Below are 24,578 nucleotides of genomic sequence, written 5' to 3'. Positions count from 1 at the left end.
AAATTTTCAGAAGTATTGCTTTATTTGGCACAGGGAAGCAGAGAAGCATGGTATAAGCATCCTAACAGCAGTGTGTTATGTGTGTGTGTTTGTGTGTTCTAGTATTTCCAAGAATTGGAAATTGTGCTGTTATCCTGGTGATCTCTAATAGTGGTTGATTATTGTTCAAGATTCTCTAATAGCTCAAAAAGAATAAGTCTTCATTCTTTATGAATCCCTGCTTACTTCTCTGTATGCATCTCTCCTCCCTGTTCCTGGAGAGCATAGCTGATAGTTGGTCTTGATATTGCCATAGTCACTGGTGATTGGTTTTACTTCCAGCTCATTACTTTTGGTCTAGTTAGTTGTGGTTGGGGTACTGTGCTTCTTCAAGTTGAAGAATTGCCTGCAGCTCTTTTCCTCAGAAAGAGACTTGGACAAAGCTAGCTTTTAGAGGCTCAGGTATACTTTGTTATTACTTTCTATTTGCATGAACTTAATCAATTCTAGAAACTATTGATATATAGGACAAAAGCATTATTTGAGTGATAATTGAAACATAAAATAATTTTGTAACAGTATACTCTTTGGCAAGGGTAAGAAACTTTATTGTTTAGACCTGGCTTCTTAATTTTTAAGGGAGCCTAGAACATAAATTTCCCTTATGAAATGGAGCTGCGACTCTCCTATCCAGATCAGAGATCAGAGTTTGGAGATATGTGTATATACACACACTATATGTATAAACTGTATATAACTCTACCATATACTGAATGCCCACTTATTGTATTATCTCATTTAAACCTTGTAACAATTCAGTGTGATTTGTAAGAATTATCCTAATCTTCCAAATGGGGAATCTAATGTTTACTTGAGGTAAATGGTTCTAGGTCACATAGCTAGCAAATAGCAGAGTGAAGATTTGAATATAGGCCTGTTTGTTTGCAGTGCGTATGGTACCATATCCATTATGGCACAGTTCCTTTCTTAATTAGAGCTTTAAACAAGTTTTAGTTTGATTTATTCAGTGGAGGTTTTAGTTTTCATTCTAGACCGTCTTTCCTAGTACCCTTTATATTTTAAAGAAACATTGTTTGATATATTTGTAGGAGAACTACGAGAGCAAGGTCGAAAGGTGGATAGTTTAGAACACACGAGGGCATTTTAAAACGTACTCTGCTTTAATATGGAACTGAAGTACTTAGAGTTATTTGATATATATGCTGAGTATATTTCAGATATCTCTCATGAGGAGAATTAATTCAGCTGATATTGAATACCTACCGTGTGTACACACTGTTCTCGATGAAGTAGTTCATAGTATATGTCTTCCAGGAGATAAAATATGTGTGCAGATTTTATATTTTAAATTATTAAATTGGGTGAGTTGATGTTGAGGAAAAACGATAGAGTTAAATGAATGTTTATTAAATTACCTTCCCTTGAATTCCCTAAAATAATTTAAAAGAAAAATGTATCTAAGTAGAAGCTACCACAAGCTGGACAGAATTGGTGCTAGATAAGCCATTTAGACTGAATTGAGTGTGAGAACATTGACAGTTGATAAATGTATCCCTGAATCAGATGTTTAAGGGAATGTATAATAAGTGTTCTTTCATTTGCTCATTTAGAGGGAGGAGTTTGAGCTATGGGCAGCTTTGAGAGAAATAGGGAAAACCTAATTTCAGCTGGCGTAGAGCTAAAGGAGAGACTCTGTGGTCATACCATTTTTCTCTGGGCTTAACAGGAGGAGCAAAGCTTATAGGTGAGGTAAGGCTTAGAGTAGAATTGTGAAGCAAATGTCTCACCAACTTTACAGGAACAGAAAAAATTATGTGCTGACCTACTAAACTAAAATGATGGTGAATTATGGGTTCCATTATGACTCAGTAAGTCTCTCAGGAATCTGGCTCATCCCAAAGCAGGCAGATGTGCCAAAACTGAGAGTCCCCCATAGCATAAGGTACGGTCATAGTCCAAGTGGAGCTGGTTCTCAATTGGAGGAACTTAAGCAGACTTAGAAATTACACAGGAAAAAAGGGCTCGCTACCTTTAGTTCCAGCTTCTTCCTCCATGATGTTTATCCAGCTAATTAAGCAAGTGTAATTTGAGTTGGGAGTTCTGATGTTAATTTTTTAAAACAAGTGCCCAATGTTCAGTCATCAGGGAGACACTATCTACATTTTTGTTTAAATGGTGGAGCCAGAGAGAATTTCTCTTATTCGAAGATGAATTAACAGAATACAAATAAATTAACAAACATGAATCCTATGGGGATAATTTAGCGTTCAAAGATAGCTGATTAGGGCTTCCCTGGTGGCACAGTGGTTAAGAATCCGCCTGCCAATGCAGGATACACGGGTTCGAGCCCTGGTCCGGGAAGATCCCACATGCCGCGGAGCAACTAAGCCTGTGCGCCACAACTACTGAGCCTGCGCTCTAGAGCCCGTGAGCCACAACTACTGAGCCCACGTGCCACAACTACTGAAGCCCACGTGCCTAGAGCCTGTGCTCCACAACAAGAGAAGCCACCGCGATGAGAAGCCCGCGCACCGCAAGGAAGAGTAGCCCCCGCTCGCAGCAACTAGAGAAAGCCCGCGCGCAGCAACAAAGACGCAACGCAGCCAAAAATAAATAAATAAAAATTTAAAAAAAAAAAAAAAAAAAAAAAGATAGCTGATTAGCACTTTGGAAGAATTGTATTTTTCTAGGAAAAAAGAGAATTTTAGACAGTTGTTCTAAACTGCCAAGAAAATTAAACAACAAATGACATCTGGAAAAAAAGAACAAAAATAAGATAACATAAAGAGAGAAATGGCAGAACTAAGGATAAAGAAGAGCAGGAACATATTTGTATTATAGAAAGTAATTTATTATAAACAGCAAGGAGCAGAGTAAACAATATTGAAAATGTAACCAGGAAGGGTTCTGTTGAACTTGAGGAAACTGCATAGAATGTAGATATAGTGGGCAAAGAAATGAAGGCAGTTAAAGAGAATTGCAGATAGTGAAAAGCCATGATTAGTTTCTGTGGAGAAGACAACAGAATAATGGAAAATGGAAAACATTTTAAAAAAATAATAGTAAACTTGTTTAGAACGTATGAAAACATGAATCTGGAGATTAAAAAGGCTCATGTTTTAGGAAAATATTGTGATGGAATTTACTGAATTTTCAGAGATTACAGAAGTGATTTCATAAACAACAAGGGGAAAAAAAAAAGGTAGATCATGTACAACGGAAAGGTAATGAGGCTGACTTATTTCTTTTCAACCACAAAAGATTTCCAAAGTTAATGATTCCACAACTAGAGAGTTTTGATGGACGAAAAGAATGTATCTAAAGCATTTCCTAACTAGCCAAGTTGTGCTTAAATAAGGGGAAATGAAGGATATTATTTAGGATTCAAGGACTTAAGGAATGTATTAGCCCCTTTTTATTGTGAGGTCACTCTGTCTACCAAGTTGTGTGATTTTTTTCCCTTTGCATTCAGTTTAGCTTATGCCCCTAAATCAAACTTTTGTTTTCTTCTTGTTTGCATATCTCTGATTTGTCTTTTCTCGTCATTTTACTTTCATTATTTAAGTTTTACATGTGGCTATATCTATGTCTTAGATATTTGAAAACCTGAATTTTTTTTAAGGGTGATGTAAATAAATAAAATTGGGTCAAGTAGAGGGAAGAAGAAAACCTAACAGACTATAACTATAAAAGAGTTAGAGAAAATTACCCTCTAATAATAATAATGAGGGCCAATAAAAGGTGTGTGTTAAAGGAGATATTTCAAATCTGTATATATATTAAAAAAAAACCACACAGGAATTCTAATTCTTTTTAATTGTTCAGAGCATAGGGGGAAAAAGAAATCATTTAGATTACTTCTTACAAAGCCAAGGTAACTAGCAGGAATGCTAAAACCTGATAAAAGATATCCCTCCAAAAGAAAACTAAAACAAATCTTACTAATATTGATGCAAAAATTGTACATAAAATATTATCAAAAAGAGAGTTTACTACAGTAAAACAAGAATATACTATGGCCAAATGTGGTTAATTCCAGGAATACAAAAAGGGTTACTACTAAAAAGCCTAATATTCATGTTATAATTCATTATATAAATGGTAAAAGGGAAAGGGCACACAATAGATCATTTTGACAGATGCTGAAAGGGCTTCTGATAAAAAAAAATCAGCTATTTATAATTAAACCCAATAAAATACGATTTAATGCCTTCATACTTCTCAAACCAGTATGCACCATCATATGGTAAAACACTAGAAGCATTCCCAGTAAAATCAGGAGCAAGATGAGAAAATACACTAGCTCTGCTCTGATTTAACATTGTTTTGGAAGCATTAACCAATATAATTACATAAGAAAATAAGAGGTGCAGGCGTTGGAAAGGAGGAAGCAAAGTTATCATATTCTAAGAAAAATTCAAGAGAATGAACTGCAGAACTACTAAAATACTAATAAATAAGATGGGCAAAATAAGTATGTAAAAATCCAAAACTTTCTTTATATACCGTTAACAATCATTTAGAAAATATTATACGAGTAGAAATCAGAAGATTTAAAAGTAAAGTGTATAAGAAATTTGCAACCCTGTACAACCCTATAGTAGTGAAGGGTATAATATTTAACAGAGAAATTAGGAAAACTTAAAATATTGAGTAAATAATTGGCAAGCTGTTTTAGAAAGAAAAATTAATGTAGACTGCTTACTTGCTTTTACATATATTCCAGATGAGTCAAAGATTATTCATGTATCTAAGATTTTGAATATATATAAAATTAATTAATAAACATATTAGTAACCAGTACATTTTTTGTAACTTCTTACTTTGTGGTGAAAGGGACACTGATGCCAAGTCACAATTGAAATATTGATGGATTGGATTTTTAAAAATTCATTTATTGAAAAAATATTTGTAGAGCCTTCATTGTGTATAAGGTACTTGAGGATGTTAAAATGAAAAGGACAGGTTAAGTCTCTGCCCTTATATTTTAGTGAGGGAGAATACTGTTTAGACAAAAGCAAAAATCATGAAATAAATTGAAAACAGAACTGGTATGCTGGGAAGCTATTTTCAATATATATGACTTTAGAAAAGGTTAATGTTTGTAATGTATTAAGGTTCTTAACAAAGGAATAACAGACATGTCTCACAGTAGAATACTAACATAGGGAATAAATAAGAAATTTACAAACAGGAAGTCCTTCATCACATTAGGAAAGGACATTTATGCCTGCTAAGAGTACTGGAGGAAAATACAATACCCACATGCTGTATAACCAGTTTTAGCTAGCATGCCAGTGCTGCTCTCATTTGGAATATAAACTGATGCAGCTTTTCTGAGTTGGTAATGTGGTAATACATACCAACTTAAAATGTGTGTAGTGTTTAATACTGTAGTTTCGCTTTGAGGAATTTATCCCAGAGATAATTAGAAAATATGTCTACATAATGGTTATATGGTTCAGGGTCCAGTCACAAACAGAAACCATTCCAGGTATTTTAAACGTAAACAAATTAATTAATACAGATGTTTGAAGCTTGAAAGAGCAAAAAGTTGCTTTGGCAGTTCAGAGATTATGATTTGCTGGAAGCAGTTAGCACCCTTAGGGCTGGTGGAACAACTGGGAATAAGCGGTGTTAAGGACCGCCCAGTGGGTGGAAGAGCCTGTCCACATCGTGCCAACTAGCTGTCAGAGTAGGGGTGGCCTGGCTCTTGCTGCAGGGCGGCACAGCTACTGCAGAGAAGGCCTTAAAGAAGCTGTGGTGTCTCTTGTTGGAAGAACCTACCAGCTCTTGTGGGAGTCTGGGAAATGTAATCTGCAGATTTACAGCTCCAGGATCTCTGAGCAGATTATAGGATATAAAGCTCAGAGACACTAGATAAAGAGCCAGCACAGGGATGTTCATGGTTTTGTTGTCAAGATTTAAAAAAAAACAAAAACCATCTAAATGCTCATTGGTAGGAGATTGTTTAGATTAATTATGGTATAGCCAGCCACTGAAGACCTGTGTGACCTTTTAAAAAAAAATGTTTCCAAATAATATATATTTTATATTCTCATTTATTTAATATATGTATGTATGTACAGAGAAATTTTAGAAGTAGTTCTAAAAAATGTTAACACTAATTATTTCAGGGTAGTAGGATTTGGAGTTTTTTTCTTTATGTTTTTAATGTGTTTTTCAGTTTTGTTCGCAACCGGCGCGGCAGGGGGGTTTCCCCTTGAATTTGAAGGGGAAAAATCAATTTAATGAGGGAATAAAGGATTTCCTTTAATAGAAACTTATTAATATAAAAAGCAGTCAGAAGATAGTTGCTTCATTTACATTCATTAACTTCTCAGTCTGCCTAGGACTTTAGAATTCTTGAAATTGTTTTTTTTTCCTTCCTTATTGTTTTGGTTTATTTCTGTTTTCTGTTTAAATGAGTATGCAGAACATTGGATGAACTTAAAATTTCTCATGCTATCTTTGAAAGTCTCCACCATAGTTGCTTCTTACTTGTGTGTGACCTGTAATTTTTCTCTTGATTACTAAGAAAAGAGATTATGGATGTTTGTATTGTAAAGTCTGACTTATGAGAAGATAGGACTTCTCTGGGGACTTCAGTTACTGAAGTAACCAGAAAATAATAATTTTTCATTTCACAAAGAATCCACAAACCACAGACTAAAAAGAGAGCATTTTGGTGAGGCTCGAATTGTTTTTTTACATAGTTTATTATTGAAGTTTTCAAACGTATAAAGAAGAGGTAGAATATTATAGTGAACTCCCGTGTATCCACCAACCCGTTTATATATAAATAACTAAAAGCCACTTTGTTTAATTTATAATTCTACCCACTCCCTGCATTCCCTTTATATTTGAAAACAAATCCCAGACTCTATATTTTCATCTATACATCTCAGTATCTCCAAAAGATAAGAACTCTTAAAAAATGATCACAATACTTTTATCGTAAACACAGTTAATAATAATTTCCTAATAATAATATCCAATTAATTTTCTCAAAAATATAGTAATTTTTTTTTTAACAGTTTGGGTTTTTTTTGAATCGGGATCCAAGTGAGGTTTCTACATTGTTATTGGTTGATAGATCTCTGAAGTCCCTTTTCTCCTGTAGGTTCCCCCTCCAGTTAGCTCTTCTCTTTGTGTTTGATGAAGAAACCAGGTTGTTTATCTTGAAGAGTTTCACATAAACTGATTTTTGATTTTTGCTAATTGTATGCCTTTGGCATGCGTTAACATTTTCCTGTGTTTTCTGTAAAGTGACAGTTGAATCCAGAGGCCTGATTGGATTCTGCTTCAGCTATTTTGTCGTCACAGGACCACTTTGTAGGTGGTGGTATGCTCTTCTGTAAGGAGGAATGTAATACCTGGTTGTTTCTCTTTTATGATGTTAGCAGCTGATCATATTTAGTAATCAGTAATGATACTCTGTCATTCCTTTATCACTTGTTAGCTGAATACTTTTATAAAGAGGAACTTCTCATCTATTCTTTGGCAGGATAAGTGCTTGATACTTTTTTTTTTTCCTTTTTTTCTTTTTTTAGCATCAGAAGTTATTTATTCAGGCTTTTTTTCTGTACCTAATATTATTCGTTTTGCTCTAAGTCAATTAACTTGCAGAAACATAAGCATTACTTTAAAGCACATAAAGAAAAATTAAAATGCTTTTTTTCATTTAATTTATTTATCAGTTCATTTTATTTTAAACCTCATGAATCTTTTTTTATTGGAGTATAGTTGCTTTACAATGTTGTGTTAGTTTCAGGTGTACAGCAAAGTGATTCAGTTATACACATACATATATTCTTTTTTTTTAGATTCTTTTCTCATATAGGTTATCACAGAATATTGAGTAGAATTCCCTCTGCTCTACAGTAGGTCCTTGTTGGTTATCTGTCTTATACATATGTAGTAGTGTGTATATGTTCATTCTAAGCGCCTCATTTATCCCTCCCCGCCACACTTCCCCTTTGGTAACCATAGGTTTGTTTTCCATATCTGTAAGTAATGGGTGATTCTTTTATGTATTGAACAGAGTTCAAAATAAAGAGTGAGGAGTTTACTAGTATCCTCTGTTGTCGTCTTTTAAAAATATCATTATAAACTGATTTACTCATATTTGTGTTTCAGTCAATTACAGTGATCACTTGATGCTCACATTGTCCCATCTATAAGCTATTCAGATTGACTTCTGAATCCTTTTGAATAACTCCACTAATCTTTGTAATGTCTTTGCAACCTGGTATGACAAAATGTTCCAGACCCATCTTGTACATGTCCTGCCCCAGACCTGGATTCAGCCATTTCTCTAAGGAGCCCTGGTTCCTTTTAATGGGAATAGTATTAAGAAATCAGAATGTGAATCTTGTGTGTACTAATTGCTAATGTGTGGGTCACTTTTCTAGTACAATTCTGTGGATACAGCTTAAAAAAAAAAAAAAGGTTTTTTGGAAGATAAAATGCATTGTATGTTTATATTGATTATTCCAGTTCAAATTGGGTTTTTATTGAGCCTCTTCAATTTTACATTTTTATCTTTTCCCCTATGCTGAGATAATACAGGATGATAAAACTATGATATTACATAATAACTCATTTGAATTATCCCATAATAAATACAGAACGGTCTCAGAATAGTAGTAGCGCCACCAGTGTGATTCCTAAAAACAGCTATTTGTTTGCATTATGTAGTTCTCTTTTGTATTTAGGGTGTATCACATTAGGGATTTACAGTCAAATTCTTGTGTTTTAAAGTTACTTGAAATGATTCTTTGTGTGGTTATGCCACCAAATGGATGCACACTTTTGTTCATTTGTTTCTTTTTATTTTTTGAGGTTACTTTAAAAAGTTTTTATTTCTTAATTATATGAAATATTCACAGGTTTTAAAGACAACCTGAAAAAGCAAGATATATTCTAAGAAGTCTAGCTTGTACTCCTCAGCACTCTACCCTATTCCTTCTTACCTATAGATAAACTTAAAAGACGTCTTTTCATGCATGTCGGTCTAGATGTGTTTCAGTGTGTATGTGTATATGTATGTGTGTTCACATGATCTCTTTGATAGAAGAATGATAAAGTACACTATACATGCCTTTCTCCACCTTGCTTTTTTTCTCTTTACATATACTAGCAGTTATTCCACATTTAAATATTTATTTTGTGGATATATCGTAGAATAAATGCATATATAATTTTACTAGATATTGTTACAGTTCCCTCTGTAGTGGTTATACCATTTTGCATTCTCTCCAGCAGTGTATGAATGTACTTGGTTCCCCATAGCCTTGTCAACAGACTATGTTGTTAATGAAATGTTTCTCCTTGTCCCTGGTTATCTTCCTTGTTCTGCAGTCTTTGAGAGCAGCATCTACTTTCATTTGTATTCGTGTTTGCAAGGCATATCTCTTTCTTTCGGTCTTTTATTCTCTTTTTTTTCCTTTATTATTAACATTAAATTTTTTTTTTATTTATTTATTTTTGGCTGTGTTGGGTCTTCGTTGCTGCGCGCAGGCTTTCTCTAGTTGTGGCGAGCGGGGGCTACTCTTCGTTGCGGTGCACGGGCTTCTCACTGCGGTGGCTTCTCTTGTTGCGGAGCACTGGCTCTAGGCGCTCAGGCTTCAGTAGTTGTGGCGTGCAGGCTCAGTAGTTGTGGCTTGCAGGCTCTGGAGCGCAGGCTCAGTATTTGTGACACATGGACTTAGTTGCTCTGCAGCATGTGGGATCTTCCTGGACCAGGGGTCGAACCCGTGTCCCCTGCATTGGCAGGCGGATTCTTAACCACTGCGCCACCACTGAAGTCCCAGTTCTCTCATTCTTTCATTCTTCCCTCCCTCCCTCGCTCCCTCCCTCCCTCCCTCCCTTCCTTCCTTCCTTCCTTCCTTCCTTTCCTGTAAATGTTCCTGGGACTTAATATTAAAAATAAATACCTTGTAAATATCCTATAGTTTGAGTTTGGTCTTTGTTTTGTTTTTGTTGGTTTGTTTTGGTTTTGGTTGTTTTAATCCAATTTGACACACTCTTTCTTTCAATTGGAATGTTTATACCATTTACCATTTAATGTAACTGTTGATACAGTTGGGTTTAAAACTGCCATCTTAATATATGTTCCCATTTCTTTCTATTTCTGCCCTCTTTGAGGTTGAGTATTTTTAATGATTTTATTTTATTGGCTTATCTGTGTTCAAATAAAATTATACCCCTTAATGTATATTGTAAAAATCTTGCAGCAGTATACGTCCATGCCTTCCCCCTCCAGGCTTTTGTGCTTTTGTTGTCGTATATTTTGTTTCTATATATGTTATAAATGCTACAATATGTTAGTGATATTTTTGCCCTAAACACTTTGATATATCTCAGGTTAACAATAGCATATTTCTTTGATTTGTACACGTATATTTACCTTTTTGCCATTCTTCATGTTTTGGATATCTATCCATATTTTCATCTGGTATCATTTTTGTTCCTGAATAACTTTAATGTTTCTTAGAGTATAATTCTGCTTATAATTAATTATCTTAGCTTTTCTTTGTCTGAAAAAGTCTTTATTTTATCTTCATTCTTAAAGTATTTTTGCTCGGAATAGAATTCTAGGTTGAGAGTTCTTTTGGTTTTTAAGTACCTGAAAGATGTGACTCTCTTATTTTCTGGACTGCATAGTTTCTGATGAGAAGTGTTCTTTCATTCTTTGTTCCTCTATATATAATAGGTCTTCTCTGACTGGTTTTGAGATTTTTTTTTTTTTATCGCTGTTTTCACCAAATTGATAATGATGTGCCTTGGAATGGTATACTTAATGTTTCTTCTGCTTGAGGTTTATTGAGATTCTTGGGACTGTGGGTTTATTTTCATCATATTTGGAGTTTTTTTGGTAATTATTTCTTTCTTTTTTTTTTTTTTTTTTTTTTTAATGTTCTCCCCTTCTCCCCCCCTTGGTTTCTGGGACTCCAATTGCATGTATTTTTGACTACTTAATATTGTATTGGCGGTCACTGATGTGCCATTCTTATTTTTTTCCTGTCCCCCCCCCCCATTTTGTTTTATTTTGCATAGTTTCTATTGCTATGTCTTCAAGTTCACTGATCTTTTCTTCTATAAAATATATATTCTGCTTTTATTCTATGTATATATTTTTAATATGAGGTATTATATTTTTCATATTTAGTAGTTCCATTTGGGTCTTTTTAATATATATATTTCACTTCTGTCCTCATCATGTTCATGTTTTCTTCATACCTTCATGAGCATATGGAGCATATTTATAACAACTGTTTTTATGTCTTTGCTAATTCTGTCACCTGTGCCATTTCTGGGACTGTGTCTATTGATTAATTTTGTCCTCATTATATATTAGAAGGTCTTTCTGCTGTGGCTGGTGGAAACATGAATTGCTGCCGGCCCTGTGTGTGGTAGGGAGTTTTTTGGCCTACTTCTTTCTAACATTCTTTTCCTGGTCTTAGGTAGTTTTTGCTCTTACATCACGCTGATCATTATTCAGCCAAAGACTAAGGGATACCCCTCTTCAGGTCTACAGAACTCAAGCTCTCTTTCTCTCTTTGTAGCTCTCTCCTCTGTGGTGCTTTGCTGTAGAAAGTATAGCTCCCTTGGCCTCCCTGAACTCTCATTCCTGTCTGCCTCAACTGCATGCAACCACCAGGCTCTATTTGGGTCTCTACTTCTCCTTGTACTGCACTCTGGAAACTACCTCCTTGCAGTAATTGGGGGCAGATGTAGGTCTCTTCTAGTTTGTTTCCCATCTTCTACGGATTTTTGCACTGTGCTTCCTATTGTCCAGTGTCTGAAACCATTAACATATTATCTTGTTTTCTGCTTGTTTAAGGTAAAAGGGTAAACCCAGTCTCAGATATACTGTCCTAATCTGAAGCAGAAGTCCTCTGAGTATAGTTTTAATTTGTATTTATATATGTTTTTAAAGGAGTGAAGATAAACATCTGTTCACACATAACGGGGTAATTTGTTTATCTTCTTTTGAAGAGCTGTCTACTCTGTTAGATCCAACCCATTTTTCTGTGATATTGTTGGTCTTTTCATTCTCTATTTGTAGGTGTTTACATTTTAGGGATATTAACCCTTTCTCTGTAACATGAAATGCAAAGTTTCCCTTCAGTTTGTCATTTATTTTTTTTATTATATTTTGCTGTTGGTATCTTTTCTGAGACTTATATTATTATAATGAATTATTTTATCTCTAATTTTTTTTTCTACTGGAGCACTGGGTTGTTATTGGGCAAGGGCGAGGATTCAGAAGTTGCTTTCACTGTGAGATGTATTCATAATAGTTGAGCTAAGAGATTCTGCTTTATTCAGGATTTTAAGTTTTTATATAGTGGAATGATACGATACATAAACGTTCTTCCAGGTAGCTATATGACCCATTCCCTACCTCTTTCAGAACTCTGCTCAAATGTTACTTTATAAGCACATCTGTAAGCGCCCTATTTAAAATTGTAACACTGTCACACACTTAGCTGCATTCCCTATTCCTGTCCTCTTTTTCTTCTTCTGCTTCTTTTTTTCCCGTTACAGGAGTTACCACAATTTGACATAACATATGTTTTTGTAATCATGTGTCTTATCCCTAATATGCTGGTAGCATGAAGGCAAGGATTTGGGACTTTTAATAGTGCCTGGCACTATAGTAAGTGCTCAATTTGTATTGGTTAAATGATCAAATTTCTGTTCATGTAGGTTGTTTTGGCACAAAGTAAAAGGTGAATTGGAAGAGGAAGAGCCTGGAGAAAGAAGGTGTAAGGTGGCAGAAGCTTAGCTGAAGTGGTACCAGTGAGAATGAAATAGAAAAGGCTAAAGGAATGACATTAAAAAGAAGAAATGGGTCACCATCCTTGTTTGTTTTTATAATTATTAAGTAAAAAGGAAAAAATACTTGTATTTGGATTATATTTTTAATACGGATATTTATAAAGCGAAATTATAGATTGAAAATGTCTGAGTAGATGTTATGACTTTTTTTGTTCTTACAAAACATTACTTAAAAAATACAAGCATTAAAGTATCTAGTGGAAGTCATGTTGTTTTTTCTGGTTAATTGTTTTTCTTTAATTTTTTTTTTTTTTAGAGCTTTGCTTCCTGTTTTACATCACAAATCTAAAAAAGGACCCCCCCGGCAAGCCAAATATGCTATTCATTGTATCCATGCGATATTTTCTAGTAAAGAGACACAGTTTGCACAGATATTTGAGGTAAAGAGAAAAGTTTTTTGTTTGTGTCATGTTATAGTTAAAAAACAAATATGAATGATTTTATAGGATGTTCACATTTGGAGATGTATCATTTTATAGTTTATTTTCAGAATTTGAATTAGTATAATCAATATTGATGGGTGGTTAAAGTCAGAAAATATCTGATTATTCAGATGTTTAATGCTAACTCAGATTCAGAAATCAAACAGTTGTATAATATTTTTTGACATTACTTTATACATTTAGTATTAGGAAACTATTTTTCATTAGTAAGTAATTACATATAAAATCCTACTTACTGACAGTAGGTAGTAGATAATTATCAGTTTACAGATTTGAAAGTTAGATTTCTATATATGAGATACTACTTGAAGTGTGGGGTTCTATAAATCCATACTAATTTGTAATGTAAGGTAAATAAGTTTAAGTTTGTACTTCAATGACTGACATAATTTTATGTCAGATTAAAATGTGCCTTTTCCCTTGCAGAGCATTTGGTCCACACCAAAAGGTCCTTGATATTTTGGTGCTCTCCAAAATGTCTGTGGGCATATTTGGTCCATGCCAAATGGTTTTGGACAGGACCAAATATGAACAAATATCGAGGACTTTTGTGTGTAGACCAAGTGTCTTATGGATATATTGGATAGGACCAAATGTCTACTGACCATCTTTTCAATATGTATTTTATATTATTTTCTCTGTACTTGGAATTACTGTTACCCTTTCTAAGCATTGCAATTTCATTACAAGCTCTTATAATCAGGGGCTGTCTTTAGCATTCTTCCTACAAATAGACGCTAAGCAGAAAATCTTTAAAACCCTAACTTTTAATTTTAGTTTAGGAGCTTTGAATGAAGTCAAAACAATTTGGAAATTATGCTGAAACTAACCCACCATAAATACTTAACTTGTTATCTCTGTTTTAGAAATATTTATGCTAATTTTGACATATTTTCATATATTATGTTAAAGACCTAAAGGAGGAAAAAAGTTTTCTTTATTAAACAGCATCTTTGCTATAGATAGCAAATAGTAATATATTTTAAATTTGGGGGTGGAAATACTTTCTATAGTCTTTTTTTTTAATAAGAGGATGACTTCAATGAACTCATGTTGATTTCTAGAAAGCTTTTGTTTTTCTTGAATAATCTCCTTTTTGTTCCTTCCAATGATAATGAGGAGGAGGATAATGCTAATAATAACTTGAATTTTTAGGGTACTTTTATCTTCATTTTTGATATCTGTTACTTATCTTTACGAGAACCTAACCGGTAATCCTTCTACTATGACATACAAGATTGGCTGGCTTTCTGAGAAAAGGTTTCATAGAGACATATGGCCTTTATGAGGTTACTGTTAATCCAGGGACTGGCCATTTATTTTGCTTTTTCAGAAATGATTTTATTATCTTACTGTGGAAAATTGTCACACATTATAATAAATGAATTGAAAAAAGTACACTATCAGGTATTTGTTTATAATGTAAACAAGTTATCACTTAGATGTGCAATGGAGGTACTGAGGGAGGTCATCGAGAATAGCAAGAAGTAAACTCATTTAAATATACTTTTGACTAAACAAAGCCTCTCATATTGCCCCAGTGTGTTGGGAAGAACAGTTTTGTGTTTTTCAAGCCTAGAATTCTTGGTGTTCAGTGTAGGAGGATAGAGGATCAATTCTTCATTAAAATGTGTCATTAAAATTTTTAATAGATAATATATTCACCTGCTTCGAAATCAAAAGATACAAAACAAATATCCAGTAGTAAATACTAAAGAGTAAAGAGTTTTCTCTTTTGCTTCACCCCCGTATCCCCAGCCACCCAGTTTCTTAGAGGCAGCCAATGTTATCAGTTTCTAATGTACTTTTCTGGAGAGATTTTATTCATATGCAAGTAATATAAATACACAAAATACACACATATTTTGTCCCTTCCCCCTCTCCTTATGCCAATGATAGTATACTGTAGTCACTCTCCTGATTTTCCTATTTTAAAAGTTTAACAATATATTTTAGATATCAATTTATGTGAGTATATAAGGAGCCTCATTCTTTTGTCATGGCAAAATGAATATTAATGGCTGGGTTTCCTATTAGAATAATAAAAATAATTTTATTAGTTATGGTACTTAATATTTGATGCTATAAAAATCCACAAAAATCCATGTGACTATACATAATAAAACTTATTTCTTGGTCCTGAAAAAAGTCTAATTGGGTGCTTTGATTGTATTCTAATCAGTGGCTTAGGCACACAGACCCTTTTTGACTAGTGGCTTCTCTTTGAGTCCCACTGGATCCTTGATATTAAGACAGCCAGTGAGTAAAGAGAGGGAATGTGGAGACGATACGTTGCTCATACCTGCCTCAGTACAGGCATGGCATACCTCACTTTCATTCCCGTTCTGGTAACCAGAACTTACTCACATCCTCACCTAACTGCACATATAGGCATCCTTGAATGGAAATGGATATTGGTGAGCCTTAGCAGTCTCTAACATACTTATATATGTGGTCATAAAATATATGATACATAATATGATTCTTCATGCTGAAATATTCTTTACCTAACCTCTAAAATATAACTTGGGCAAAACTGAAAATATTTAAATATGATGCCTTCTACATAAATAACCTATAAAAGTTTAAATGTAAGCTTGAGCTACTACTTAAACCATGTATTGGAACTTCTGTAGTTTTTAAAATTTGAAGGTGAAATATGTGAACAGCTTATTTGCATGTTTATGGAGTTGATCATTTTCCTTTCCTCATTTTCAGCCTTTGCATAAGAGCCTGGATCCAAGCAACCTGGAACATCTCATAACACCGCTGGTTACTATTGGTCATATTGCTCTCCTTGCACCGGATCAGTTTGCTGCTCCTTTGAAGTCTTTGGTAGCTACTTTCATTGTGAAGGATCTTCTCATGAATGATCGGGTAATTTTTATTTTTTAGATGTGTGTTCTTCATAATGCTATCTTCTAAAATTTTATGCAGCAAAGAGAGAAGTGAAATGATGTAAATAACACTTCAATTTGGTTGACTTATTTTAGGTTTTCCTATGTTTTTAACATGCTGTATCTCCATTATAAGTGAAGCAACATTGAAACATCTCTTTAGTTGAGCATAGGACTATGACCTGGAATACTTTCCTTGATAAATACAAAATATCACCTGATTCTGTATTTCAACTTTATAGGGGTTTAATTTTTATAATGACATCTTTTTTTAAAAATGTGAAGACTGACAGGTTAGTTTATAGTATGGTTGTTATGATAGTAGTTGTTGCATTTCATACATACAAGAGAGAATTAAAAGAGCCTTGGGAGAAAACATTGGGACAGAAATAGTGATTTTCTCTGTCTCCAGTATGTGAGTATTTGGGGTAAGGCATGGCATGTTTGGGTCTTGGAGAATTGACCCCTTACAGTTACGTGGAGTTTTATGCACGTCTTTGTGTTTTTAGATATATACACATATGTGTGAAAAGAAAACCTTAAAACTAGGATTTTCAGAATGGTAAATGAGCATTGGCTTCAGTTTAAAGTCACCAGCTGCATTAGCCCCCTAACAAGAGAGTAGGCCTGTCCTTTTGAAGCTTTGAAGCCAAGCATTGACTTCTCTCTGGCTATGAAAGTTCTAGACGGCATCTTCTTCCAGTAGAAGATTGTTTTCTGCGTTGAAAATCTGTTGTTTAGCATAGCCACCTTAATTAATGATCTTAGCTAGGTGTTCTGGATAACTTGCTGCAGCTTCTGCATCAGTACTTGCTGCTTCACCTTGCACTTCTATGTCATAGAGATGGCTTCTTTCCTTAAATATTATGAACCAACCTCTGCTAGCCTCAGATTTTTCCTCTGCAGCCTCCTCACCTCGCCAAGTCTTCACAGAATTGAAGAGAGTTAGGGCCTTGCTCTGGATTAGGCTTTGCCTTAAGGGAATGTTGGGCTGGTTTGATCTCCTCTCCAGTCCACTAAAACTTTCTCCATATCAGCAATAAGGGTGTTTTGCTTTCTTATCATTCACGTGTTCACTGGAGTAGCACTTTTAATTTCCTTCAAGAACTTTTCCTTTGCATTCACAACTTGGCTAACTGGCACAAGTGGTGTAACTTTCAGCTGATTGCAGCTTTTGACATGCCTTCGTCACTAAGCTTGATCATTTCTAGCTTTTGATTTGAAGTGAGAGATGTGCAGTGCTTCCTTTCACTTGAACGCTTTACAGAGGCCATTGTAGGGTTATTAATTGGCCTAATTTCAGCATTGTTGTGTCTCAGGGAATAGGGCGGCCTGAGGGAGAGAGAGAGAGATGGGGAAATGGCCAGTCTGTAGAGCAGTCAGAACACACACATTTACTAATTAAGTTCGCTATGTTATGTGGCAGTGGTTCATGGCACCTCAGAACAATTACAATAGTATCATTAAAGATCGCTGATCACTTATCACCATAACAAATGTAATAATAATGAAATCATTTGGAATATTGCAAGAATTATGAAAATGTGACACAGAGACATGAAGTGAGCAAATGCTGTTGGAAAAATAGCACTGATGGACTTGCTTGACACAAACCTTCAATTTGTAAAAAAATGCAGTATCTGTGAAGCCTAATGAAACAATTTTTGTCTGTATACAAAAAGTATGTCAGACAGCTGGGTCACAGTAAAAAAAAATATTGTATATTTAGAGTGTAATTAGAACTACAGAAAGAGAGGAAAGAGAATATGAAACAGAAATAGTATTTGAAGTGATAATGCCAGACAGTTTTTCAAAATTTATGAAAGACGTCAAAGCTATACATTCAAGATCAGGTAGAAGCCCCAAGTAGGATAAATATAACACAAAGCACACCCAGATACATCATAGTAAAACTGGAACCAATCAAAATAGAAAAGATTAAAAGCATTCACAGCAGAAAGACAGAAAACCTTCAAATGGACAAGACTGTCACTTGACTTCAAAAGAAAAGATAAGAAAATGGAAGATAATGGAATAACATCTTCAAATTATCAAGTGGAAGAAATGTACCAATGTAGAATTCTAAACCTGGAGAAAATATCCTTTAAAAAGGGAAGGCAAAATAAAGACATTTTCAGACAAACAAAAACAAAGAGTTCATTAGCAGTTATCCCAGCTAAAAGAATTTCTACTTTAATTCTTCGGGTAGAAAGCAAATTATCACAGAGACAAAACAGAGTGAAAAACAAGAGAAAGAGGAAAATATGTTGGTAAATCTAAATAAATATTAACTGCATAAAATTAGAAGAGTAATGGTCCTGTGTGAACAAGAGCACAGTAAGCATCAGAGTATAAAGGGAGTTGACATATTTTAAGTTTTCTTAGGATTCTGAACCTACTACTGTTCTGAAAGTTTAAGACAGAATAATTGAAATAGGCCTTCAGTAAGTTAAGGCCACTACTCTCTAGGACAACTACTAAAAGAATAGGAAAATATAAAACGAATAAGCCAGTAAAGAGGAGAATGGAATAAAAATATTTAACCAAAAATAAGGCAAGAAGAAGATGAAAATGAACACAGAGCTGATTGAACAAACTGAAAAAACATCAGGTGGCAAATTTTTATTTTATTTATTTTTTGGCCAATTTTTAAAAAATTAATTATTTATTTTTGGCTGCCTTGGGTCTGTTGCTGCGTGTGGGCTTTCTCTAGTTGTGGCAAGTGGGGGCACTCTTCGTTGCGGTGCACGGGCTTCTCATTGTGGTGGCTTCTCTTGTTGCGGAGCACGGGCTCTAGGCGTGCGGGCTTCAGTAGTTGTGGCACGCGGGCTCAGTAGTTGTGGCTCACGGGCTCTAGAGCGCAGGCTTAGTAGTTGTGGCACACAGGCTTAGTTGCTCTGCGGCATGTGGGATCTTCCTGGACCAGGGCTCGAACCCGTGTCCCCTGCATTGGCAGGTGGATTATTAACCACTGGACCACCAGGGAAGTCCCTCAGGTGGCAAATTAACCCTAATCACTATTTACATAACATGTAAGCAGAATATGCTAATTAAATACAAAGTTGACAGAAAGTGTGTCAGAACTGGCTTGTGTACAGTTCTATATATGACATTTAGAAGTCTTCAAGTCTTCTGTTAGTTACTGTTACTCTGTCTTTTCCCCCTGAGATTGGGAATGGGATAAAAATATCCACTATCACCACTTGTGTTGTTTTGAAGGATCTGGCCATTCTAGGGGGAAGAAAGAGAAATAAAAACCATTAAGAATGAAGGAAAAAAAAAAGCTGTTATTACTATGAACGGAGAAATCCTAAAAGAATGCAAAAGTTAATAGAATTAAAAATTGTCTTTAACAAGGTCCTTGGATTCAAAGTCAGTATAAAAAAGAAGTAACTTTATATTTCTATGCCAATAATAAGCAATTAGAAAATAAATATTAAAAATTATATTTACAGTAACGTCAAAAACCATTAAATGCCTAGGAATATACTTAAGAAAGGTAAGCAATACCTCTACACAGATGTTTTAGAAACATTCCTCAGTGAAGTTAAAGGCCACCTAACGTACATACTGTCTTCATGAAATGAAAAGGTCAGGATTATAATACCATGGAATGGGATGGTGATACTATAATGATGAAAATTATCTGCAGATTTACAGTTCACTACAATATGTATCAAAATTCTAGCCAGATGTGTGTGTATATGTTGGGGTAGAGTGGTATAGGGAGAAGAGACAAGCTGATTGTAAAATTTCAGTAGAAATGCAAAAGGGTAAGAATAGCCAAAATCATCTTGAAGAAGAAGAAGAAGATGATGATGATGAAGTAGTCGTAGGAGGAGGAGGAACAGTGGCAGCAGAAGTCATCATTACAGACATTTGGAGGGCTTACGCTGCTAGATATCATACCTTGTTACAATAATTAAGAAAGTATGAAACAGTAGATTATATACATATGATTTAGAACAAAAGTAACAGTAAAATCCTGGAGAATTTCCTAATATTGGATTTGGCAGTGTATCCCTACATGAGAAATCAAAAGCACAAACACCAAAAAAAAAAACACCAAAAACAGATAAATTGTACTTCATCAAGATGTAGAACTTTTGTGCATCAAAGGGCATTATCAAGAAAGTGAAACCATCAACAAAATGAAGAGGAAACCTACTGAGAGAAAATATTTGCAAATCATGTATCTGATAAGGGGGTTAATATCCGTATTATATAAATGACACATATAACTCAATAGCAAAAAAACAATTTGATTAAAAAATAGGCAGAGACATTTTTCCAAAGAAGATAAACAAATCATCAGCAGTTATATAAAAGGTGCTCAACATCAGTAATCATCAGGGAAATGCAAATCAAAACCGCAATAACATAGGACCTCACTCCTGTTAGATTGGCGAATATAAAAAAGACAAATAACAAGTGTTGGTGAGGATGTGGGAATATAAATTGTTGGTGGTGGGAATGTAAATTGATGTAGCCACCATGAAAAACAGTATGGAGGATCTTCCAAAAATTAAAAATAGGAAAAAAAAAGTTTAAATAGAAGTACCATGTGATCCCACTTCTGAGTATTTATCTGAAGGAAATGTGAATACTAACTAAAAAAGGTACCTGCACCCCCATGTTCATTGTATCATTATTTACAATAACCAAGACATAGAAGCAACCTAAATGTCCATCTATTGGATGAATGGATAAAGAAAAAGTGGTGTATATATGCAATGTAATATTATTCAGCCATAAAAAAGAAGAAAAAATCTTGCCATTTGTGACAACACTGATGGACCTTGAGGGCATTATGCTAAGTGAAATAGAGAAAGATAAATACTGTGTGATCTTTCTTACACACGGAATCAAATCTAAAAAACACCAAATAACAACAACAACAACAAAAACTCCCAAACTCATAGATACACAGAACAGATTGGTAGTTGTCAGGGGCAGGGGATGGCTGATGTGCAAAATGGGTAAAGGGTGTCTTCTAAAGGTACAGACTTCCAGTTATAAAATAAATAAGTCAAGGAATGTAATGTACAGCATGGTGACTATAGTTATTAATACTGTATGGTATATTTGAAAGTTTCTGCTGAGAGAGTAGATTTGAAAAGTTCTCATCACAGGAAAAAGAAATTGTAACTGTGTGGTGATGGGTGAAAACTAGACTTATTATGGTGATCATTTCACAGTATATGGAAATATTGAATCGTTGTACATCTGGAACTAATATGTTATATGCCAATTATATCTCCTTTTTAAAAAAAAGAATTATCAATTTGAAAAAAAAGTGAAAAGTGAACCTGCAGAATGGGAGAAAATATTTGCAAATCATATCTGATAAGAGACTTTTATCTAGACTCTATAAAAGAACGATTACAACTCAAAAAAAAGACAACCCAATTTTTTTAAATGGACAAAAGACCCAAATAGTCATTACTATTAATAGTTGCTATTGTAATAGCTTTTTCTTTTTATATTTTTGTATTGTTTTGTATTTTGTAAGGTATGTTCATTGTTTTTTTAGACATGATACTGTCGCACATTTAATAGACCATGTTATAGTGTAAACATAACTTTTCTATGCACTGGGAAACCAAAAAATTTGTGTAACTCATTTCATTGCAATATTTGCTTTATTGTGGTTGTTTGGAACCATACCTGCAGTATCTCAGAGGTATACCTGTTTCAGCTTGCTCATGCTTCTGTTTTGTTTTCTTCTGACCCATCTTTGAATTTACTCATTCTCTCCAGATTTGTCTAATCTTATGTTAAACCTGTAAATATGAATTCTTAATTGCAGTTTTAATATATTTTCTGTAATTTCCTTTAGTTTTTAAATACAGTTTTTAGTTCCCTGCCAAAATTCTTTTTCTTATTATTTAATCCTTGAACATCTTTAACTATGTTAAAGTTTATGTGTGTTAGCCTCAATATCTGGATCTCCAGGGGCTCTTTTTCTCTTGTCTGTTTTTCGCTTGATTTTTGGTCAAGTCTTATCTTGCACACATGTTATTTTTGATTGAGCTGTAGACTTTGTGAACAAAAAATTGTGGAGATAATTTGAGGCTCTGGATGATTTTATAATTCTTCCAAACAGGATTTATTTTTGCTTCTGACAGGCAGTTGAGCTATTGTCAGATCACATTCATTCAGTCAAGACTGCAGTGATTGGAAGCTAGGCTTCAGCTTTTGACAGGCTGATTCTTTTTCTGGTCACTTTTATGTCTAAGATGTTTTTATTCGGGATCCCCCCACAAGTCTAGGGTTTTTAACAAGGACTCTACTCTTTATTGAACTCAGAATTCCACTTTTTTTTTCCTTCTACCTCTGTGACAGTGATGAAAACATTGCTCAACCTTTTAACCTTTTTCACTTTCAGAATCAGCCATCATTTATATAAAAAAAGCAATTTTAGTGCCAGACTCAAATCTCTTGATTATTCTCCTCTTTTGAAACTTTGCCTGCAAAGATTCAACACCCATGAACTCTTAGCACCTGGTTTTAGTATTCTCCAAACTTTTCTTCCCGTTTCTTTCCTGCCCCAGGTAACCACTTTGTTGAATTTTGGTTTATTATTCCCTAACTAAAACAAAACACCATTTTACCATATATTTATCTCTAAACATGTACTTGTTTAATTTTGCTTGTTCTTGAAGTTTATAAGAGTTATTTTATACCGTATATATTCTTGGGTGACTTGATATTATCATTATGGATATGTTTCTTAGAATAACCCTTGTTGTCAAGTCTAGCTGTAGTTCATTCATTCATTCATTACTCTGTATTATATCACTGTGTGAAATATCTCTTATTCTCCTAATGGACATTTGGAGTATTTCCATTTCTTTCCTCTTTTGAACAGTGCTCCTGTGAATTTCTTATAGAGGCCTTCTGATGCATATGAGCACAAATTTCTCCAGGGTACATTCACAAGAGTGATATAGTGATGAACATCAGTTTGTACACATATTTAACTTTTCACTTTATTGCTGAATTATTTTTGAAGATGGTTGTTAAAACTTATTTTCCTCTCAGCAGTGTATAACAAACATTATCGTCAGATTTCTTAATTTTTGCCCATCTAATAGATATACAACAGTCTCAGTATAGTCTTAATTTGCATTTCCCTGGTTACTAAAAAAGTTTATATGTCTAGTCATCATTCATATTGCCTCCTTTCTGAAATTCCTTTTCATGTCTTTTGCTTTTTTTTCTTGGATTGTTTGTCTTTTTCTCATAGGTAATCTTTACACACACTAATATTTTTTCAGGTACATGTTGAAGTATGTTCATAAAATGCATAAAATCTCATTTATGGTGTGTCTTTTTACTCCATTGTGTCCTTTGAACAAAAGTTATTTTAACTTAACTACATTTATCATTCTTTTCTCTTGTAGTTAATGCTTTTTTATCTTGTTTAAGAAATCATTTCCTATGCCATTGTCATAAAAATAGTCTCCCATATGTTCTAAAAGTTTTAAAGTTTTCTTTTCACAAATAAAAATTTTAATCCATCTGGAATTGATTCGTTTGCTTTTTCTTGTATGCTGTGACTTAAGGATTCCATTTCTTTCTACTCTCCATTAGGGTAACCAACTTTCCCAGCAGAATTTATGGACTGATCTCTCCTTCTTCCAGTCATCTGCAGTGCTAACATTCATATCATACACAGCCTCTATTCTTTCCCATTGCTTTGTTTGCTCATCTACAATGTGTCTTTCATTAAAGTTTTATAATTTTCTCTGTAAAGAAAATTTAAATATTTCTCTTACACAACTTTGTTAGGTATTTCAGTTTTTAAAATTATTTTGTTTTGTGGTGGATTTGGGGAATTATTTTGTAGTTTTTAATCTCATATCATCTTGTCTTGCTAAACTCTTTTCTCTTTACTTTTCATCATAATTATGAGAAAGGCCAGTTCTGATTTTTTTTATCCTTAAATATTTTATCTCTATGTATTTCCTTATATTTCTATATGTATTTCCTGTACTTACCTTTTTTCATCTCAGCTTCATCTATCAGTTTTGAGGTATATTCAAGTCTTCTGCTGTGATGATGAAGTTTTCGATGTTCTTTTTTTAAAAAATCATTTTTCTTTTGGTTTGTTTTGATATTATACTGCTAGTTTTACAGATGTTCATGAATTTTATATCTTATGATGTAAGATTAAAGAAAAGTACGTCAATATCCTTTTTATATTAGTATCCCATGTAAATCCATATCCCGTTTAAATGCTTTTAGATCTTGACTAGTGTATTTGTCCATTAGTTTTAGATTTTTTCTGTCTTTGGTTGTGTTGCATCTGTTGTGGTTTCATTTATTATTTTTGAACCTGTCTATTGGTCTTACTTATGATAACTTTTTTGTTTGAACCTGTCTA

General features: G+C 34.0%; 1 protein-coding gene across 6 annotated transcripts in view; it reads left to right on the top strand.

The window, feature by feature from the left end:
• The window catches only part of PDS5B (PDS5 cohesin associated factor B), a 193,750-nt gene that overhangs the window by 128,519 nt on the left and 40,653 nt on the right, over nucleotides 1-24,578 (top strand). For all 6 annotated transcript variants that reach the window (XM_061171203.1, XM_061171207.1, XM_061171206.1 and 3 more), the window contains exons 20-21: nucleotides 13,106-13,229; nucleotides 16,011-16,169. In XM_061171203.1, coding sequence (XP_061027186.1) covers nucleotides 13,106-13,229; nucleotides 16,011-16,169 — 283 coding nt within the window. The remainder of the gene's footprint in view (nucleotides 1-13,105; nucleotides 13,230-16,010; nucleotides 16,170-24,578) is intronic.

The sequence above is a fragment of the Eubalaena glacialis genome, chromosome 16 (assembly GCF_028564815.1).
Source record: "Eubalaena glacialis isolate mEubGla1 chromosome 16, mEubGla1.1.hap2.+ XY, whole genome shotgun sequence".
NCBI lineage: Eukaryota > Metazoa > Chordata > Mammalia > Artiodactyla > Balaenidae > Eubalaena > Eubalaena glacialis.
Note: the sequence above shows the minus strand (reverse complement) of the source record. Positions and strands in the feature narration are given on the sequence as shown.